The 6,740-nt window shown below is 37.0% G+C and overlaps 1 protein-coding gene across 1 annotated transcript in view; it reads left to right on the forward strand.

The window, feature by feature from the left end:
* The window catches only part of DROSHA (drosha ribonuclease III), a 74,784-nt gene that overhangs the window by 20,816 nt on the left and 47,228 nt on the right, over nt 1–6,740 (forward strand). The window contains exons 12-13 of the mRNA XM_019472044.1: nt 554–628; nt 4,039–4,208. Coding sequence (XP_019327589.1) covers nt 554–628; nt 4,039–4,208 — 245 coding nt within the window. The remainder of the gene's footprint in view (nt 1–553; nt 629–4,038; nt 4,209–6,740) is intronic.

Consider the following 6,740-nt stretch of genomic DNA (forward strand, 5'->3'; position numbering starts at 1 on the left):
GTATTCTAATATCAGTGTTGTCTTTCCTATCACTGGTTCTGATTGTTCTTTCTTTTTTAACACCAGGTACTTACTGGTTTTGTTTTTATTTTCATGCAAAGCTTTGGATGATAAAATAGGAAACAAAAAAACCACAAAATAGCATCATGGAAATTTCCTTGTTACCTTTGTTATTGTAACCAAAAAACCACCCCACTAATTGGGAAGGACTAATAAACTAGTGCTTGTGTCTATAAGGCTTAATTGAATTAATTATATAAAACCATTTTTTATTTTTTCACTGTTTTACATAAAACTAATGTTTTTATTAGATTCTTTTTATTTTTAAGTTATTGTAGCTTTCTTTGAAATTGTCCATGTGAAAGCTTTCACTAGAAGTTGTTACTCTGTTCCTTTCGGCTGTGCATTTTGTTACTTTTCTGATTGAAACTTAGGTCCTATCAAATGTAATCACCGTTCATTGATTTCGTTTATGGCAGGGTTGCCTTCTTTTTTTCTTCTTTTGCAAATATGTTGCTGTTCATAAATTTTCCATATTTTTTTCATATTTAAGGTCCTTCACTTGAAAATGATTCTATTTGCTGCCCCAGATTTCACTTCATGCCACGATTTGTGAGATTTCTTCCAGGTAATGTTTGTATTATGTAGCTTTATGGAAATCAGATCTTAAAAAACAAAAAAAAGCCCCAACAAACCCCCCAAAAAACACCCCCCCCCAAAAAAAACCCCAAAAACAAAAACAAACAACCCACAAAAAAACTTATTGCAAGTTAAATGGTTCAGTCAGTGTAGAGGTCTGGTGCTTCCATCTGAAGCTGGCAGTGCTTGCTGGCAGTGTGGATGGTTTACTCAGAACTGGGATTCAGATGGGCAGGCCAAGTCTTGTTTCCAGCTTTTGTCTCTGTCATGGTGAGTTTAGGCAGTGCTGGGTCATCCTTGTCCTGCCCTGTGATGGAGCTGTGGCATTTAAGGAGTGCTATTACCTAATCTCACATGTGAAACTGAATTTAATGTCCCTTCTGCTCTTCAGGATACCATGTGATTATATTAAAATTCTTGATGTGCAGTTTTGAGGGTCAGCATGATTGGCGCTTCTAAGCACATGTTCTGATTGTTTCTTTCTTCATCTTAATGCAAGCTTAGACCTTGCACCAAATGGTGAAAGACAGAAAAACACCATTCCAATGCAGTTCAACCCTAGCCTGCCAGCCAAGGACAAGCTTCAGTGTGGAGCGTTATGCTCGTTTTGAGCGAACAGCATACACAGGCATTTAACACGTCCTAAGATACTAGGACAGACTTTCAGTTGATATAAATGTCATAGGTCCATTGAAAATGTGTCCTGCTGAGATCCTGCCAGTGATTGCTCCAGAAGGGTTGTGTGGACAGGAGGATGCGTTTCAGCTGCTGGACTGAGAGTGCAGATGAGACATGGAACAATCTTCATCAAGAGGGCTGTGGCCTGGAGGTGCTCTCTGCTCTGGGCTTTGAAACTTAGTTGGTATATTAATTATAGCTGTAGCTAAATGAGGTTTGGCTCATTACTGTGGAGAGTACTGATGGTTAGATGACTGTATTTCTAATTGTTGTTCCTTCCTGGATACGCAACAGTGTTCAATCAGAAGCAGAGCTCTGAGGCTTGCTAGCAAGCATTGATTTGGTTCTGCTAAAGCAATTTACAAAATAAGCCATCAAGCCACATGTGGCTGATTAACTTGACCTCATCACAAAATGAGAACAAGTTTGACCTGCCTGGTTTGTGTAGCTTGAGGGTGTTTTCCTGTTAGTTTGTGGGTTTTATATTCTGATATATTTTATTTTAGTTTAGAAGTCCACTCTTTCTGCGCTGTTGGATTGTTTACTGTTAGGGAGAGATAAGTCTCTATAACATGTATTCCTGTGTGCTTCCTCTTTAAGGTTCCCAGCCTTCTAACTCTTTATAGAAATGTCTTTTTCCTGATATTTCTGCATATATAGTTGCCTTTTAGCATCTTCGTGACAGATTTTTTTTTTAATCAAGTTTGAATTTTGTATTGATTATTTTTTGAGATATCCTTGGAGATTTTTAATTTCCAGAGAGTGGGAATCTATTTCCTTCAGGTATGTTTCAGAACGTTATTTGTCTATGTCTAATCAAAGAAGATATATCGGTGTAACAGATCTCCACACATCCATCAACTGTCTTTTTAAAGATAGAAATGAATTGCTGATTTCCCGTCCCCTCTACTTTTCTTTCTTTCTTATTTTTCTAACATGGTCTAAAAATGTGAGGTTTGGGATGTCAGGTTTTCTGTGTGGATTACTTAGAGACAGGCCTTGGGGTAGCTCTAAGCTTTGAGCTAATCATACCGGGTTTACTGAGTGCCAGAGATGCATAGCATGTGGAATAGTGGCTGTATTGTATTCATTGTCATAGATTTTTATGATGTTAAATACATTAAGAGAGTAAAAGACCAGAAAAAAAACATTTGAGGTCCCAAGTACTGCATGTTCTGACCCAGGAAAGGTCAGGTCTCTAACTACTGTTTAGCACAGCTATCTATAGCAACCTATACCCTTCCGGTACACAGTCTTTGGTGAGTAAGGCTACACTTTTTTAGCGACTGTTGGACATGGGCTACCTCTTATGTAACAGTATAATCTTGTTGTTGACAAAGACAAAAGACTTGTAAACTTAGTCCCCCTTTAATTTGAAGGAAAACTTTGCACGTTTAAAAATCTGCCCCTGTAGCTATTTAGAAGGATTTTCTGTTTCCAGTGAGGTTTCGGGGAGTATTTTCCCCATTTAAGTTTCCCTCTTGGAGTTTGAATGAGGTTAATTGTTCTAAGAAGCCAAGTTATATCATTCCCTTTCATCTTTTCTGTACCATAGTGCTGTAATCCCAGCTGAAGTAAGAGAAGCACTTGTTCCCTCGCGTGTTTTGTAGAAGACATCATCTTACACAACACTGCTGTTATGCAGCAGTTCTGCAAGGTTTTTCCTGTGTGCCTGGGATCACATTCCTTATCCCCCATATTGCTCTAAGCCTTTACTTCTGTTTTTTCTCCATTCCTTTTTTTTTTTTTTTGTGTGTGTAGTGATAGAGAGAATGTACTCAGTGGCAGGACCAGATTGCTCCTGCTCCCTGAGGAAGGGAAATCAACGTTTGTGCTCTGTGCGGATGAAACTTGAAGATGCCTCCATACCTACAAGTTAACAGCCTGCTGTTGAAGGAGGGGGTCAGAGGGGATGCATGTCAAAATTAAAGCACTCTAGTAACATGTCAATCTTTTTACTCATGCGAGCGGACATACTGAATTTGAATAGTCAGTGTCTTCTGAGTGGTGGTCTGTCAGGACCGTCACTCACTCATCTTTCCTGTTTGCATCTTCACATCTGTAACTGGCTACCTGGAGCCAGTCAGATGTTTATTATACTGTCTTCCTTTGTTAAAAGCAGCCTTTGCTGCGCATGTTTCCTGGGGTCTCGGAAGTATTTAGCAGTTTTCATGTGCCCTTGATTCATTTAGTGACAGAAGACAGCATGAGGCTCTTTAGTCTTCGTTACTGCAGGTACAGCATGTAAGCACTACAGATAAGTTTAAAATGCAAGGATAACTTGCTACATAATTCCAGAAGTATCCCGTAAAATTGAGTGTTCTTTAAAAAGGCTGCACAAATGCCTAAAGGCTTTTTAACTACCGTTGTAAAAAGAACGATAAAAGTGTGAAAAGGAAGATATAACTGGACAATGTAACTGATTGTTCTGCCTACTCATTCTAAAGTTTTTTCAGGCAAGTTAGAAACTTCAGCTTTACAGTATGATGAAACTGTTACTCTTGCTGCCATTGCCATTATTGCTTCCAGTTTAGCAAAGTGTTTATGCATGTGCAGTATTCATCAATAAAACATTTGCCTTCATATTTGTCAAGTTGCTTAAGCATTTTGCATTTTATTTTGCTCATCCGAATATTTTGTGTTCTGCATATTTTCTCCTTTGCTCGTGCTTTAGGAGTGAATATCTGAAATGTGTTTTATTTATTTATTTATGTTTTCAAGATGGAGGAAAAGAAGTACTCTCAATGCATCAGATTCTTCTCTACTTGTTACGATGCAATAAAGCTCTGGTGCCTGAAGAAGAGATTGCTAACATGCTTCAGTGGGAAGAACTGGAATGGCAGAAATATGCAGAAGAATGTAAAGGGATGATCGTTACCAGCCCTGGCATGGTAGAGCAAATAATTCTGATTTATGAGCAACCCAATGACACATACATGTCTTGTTTCAGAGAGTCTGCTACAGGCTGAATTAGAAAGGGAAAAGATGACCAGTGACAGTTGCAGATTGCTATAGGAACAGTTCATTGACTTGTTCCAACCCGGGAAGAATTGCACCCTCTGCTGCTCTACTGAAGGGCAGATTTCCAGATGAGCACTGCTTCAATGTGCATGTTAAAAGGAATGGCTATATTTTATCTACGTGAAACTGTAGTTTGCTCCTCTGCTTTCTTACTTTCTCAGTCTTTATGTGCATGATCTCATTCTCTTTTCCGTGACACAGGACCAGAGAATTAGTAACTATTTGCTATTTTCTTTCATCTTCCTCTTTTGACCCGCTAGCTCTATTTAAAGGGCTCTATCCAGATTCTGCCCTGAATATGGAAAAGGTGTTTTCTGCCTATGTGGTTTTTTCCACGTTGTTTCTATGTTGCTCTCACTGAGGAATTTTGTGTACATTAATGAATGCATCCATTAATTTTCAGTGCCAAGCTTGAAACCCCTATGGCCTTATTATTTTTGGAACAATTAGTATTTTAAAGCATATGTTCTCTGAACACAGCCCCTTTCAACTCCAGCGTTTATGTGAATGTAGCCCATTTTTGACTTTCACACTTAAGAAATGTGGGTCACAAGAATAGATGATGTCCACTAAAAGCTGCAGGGTTCTGTTTGCGTGGTTCGATCAGTATTGCAAAGTGATATCTCAGTAGTAGAGGCATGTTTTGGACCTAATATTTTAGACTGCCATGCAGCTTTCTCAGTTGTAATACCTTTCTTTCTCTGACTTCATTTTCCTCCTTTGCTCATAGCTCAACTTCGTAGCTTCTCCAGAAAAAGTGTGACTTGGTATCATGCCTAAGGGAAAATTTAGTTTGCTAACTGAAAAACCTGTCCCCAAACTGCAGCCAAGGTGACTTCCTAAATACATTTTTCAAGTTCATATTTTTAAGTATGGCAGCATTACGTTTAGTAAACTACTTTATAAGCTAATCATAACTTGGGCAGGATAATTTATTTTTCCCTTGATTTCATTCTGAGTGTTTTCATTCTGGCAAAAACTCTATAGACCAAAAGGAAAAGATGATCATCTGTGGGAATGTGAAATGCAGAATACACATGAACTCTCACTATGGAAAATTCTACCTGAGCTGGTTAAAACTGAGTGCTAAACCAGAATCTCATAATAGAAATTGTTAAACAGCCTTAACTGTTTAACTTAATGTTGCCTGTGGTTTCTGTGATACAAGGTGCATGCTAGTGCACAAGTCGTCAGCATCTGAATGGTATACGCTGACATAGCTTCAGTGGTTTTGCTGAAGATATGCTGATTTCAGCTAGCTGAAAACTTGCTTTTTTGTTTAGCATGAAGGAACACATATATGCTCCTTCGTTGTGTCACTGAACTGTAAATGTCTGTATGCATAAGGCAGTGCGGTTTGTGAGTGGTAGTGTTAATTTTTAGATTGTGTGATTTTTACTGACAAACTTTGCATTCTACAAGACAATGTTTTTAAAGATGTGTGTGGACATCAAAATATGTAAGCATAAAAGAAATCTGCAGTACTTTGAAACATTGTCATGTTATAACGCTATCAGAACGTTTTTTCTCTCAAGAAGATTGCAGTGACTTTCTTAGTTTGTGGATTTTTTCTGTTCATTGCAGCATATTCTATTGAGTATGAAAGTAAGTGAAAAATAGAATATGAAAGTATTTTCTATGCATTTTACAACATTAGAAGATAAAACAGTTCTGTTATAGAGAAAATGTGAAACTGTTTTGGAAAATGACAGCTCTTCAATTCAATTTTATCCACTTGACACAACAAAGTAAAAACAATAAATTTTATTTTTCTGCTTTCCTCCATAACACCACTTCAGAAAAATAATAATCTCTTGTGATCAGATCTAGGTTTTTTTATATGTATTTTATTTTTAAGTGAAGTGTATATATGCATGATGGAGAAGGGAAAAAATTTTGATAGACATATAAATCCCGTTTACTTAAACAACTAACAGTAGTTTAGCATTATTTAAAACCATTTAATTTATTCATGGTGTTTCATTAGTCCAGTGACACTTCGTGTTAGAATAGATATAAAGGTGATCTAGGTTTTTTTATATGTATTTTATTTTTAAGTGAAGTGTATATATGCATGATGGAGAAGGGAAAAAATTTTGATAGACATATAAATCCCGTTTACTTAAACAACTAACAGTAGTTTAGCATTATTTAAAACCATTTAATTTATTCATGGTGTTTCATTAGTCCAGTGACACTTCGTGTTAGAATAGATATAAAGGTTCGCAAATTTTAATCCTTTTCAATACTTCACTCTTTTTTTCTAAAATATTGCTGCTTTTCTCACTAGTACAAATATATATGTATTTTAACATACTTTTGTACTACATCTGCATGCAGTCTCATGTCTTCTAATCATAGAATCATTAAGGTTGGAAAAGACCTCTAAGATCGAGTCCAAC

The sequence above is a fragment of the Aptenodytes forsteri genome, unplaced genomic scaffold, assembly GCF_000699145.1.
Source record: "Aptenodytes forsteri isolate BGI_AS27 unplaced genomic scaffold, ASM69914v1 Scaffold81, whole genome shotgun sequence".
Lineage (NCBI taxonomy): Eukaryota > Metazoa > Chordata > Aves > Sphenisciformes > Spheniscidae > Aptenodytes > Aptenodytes forsteri.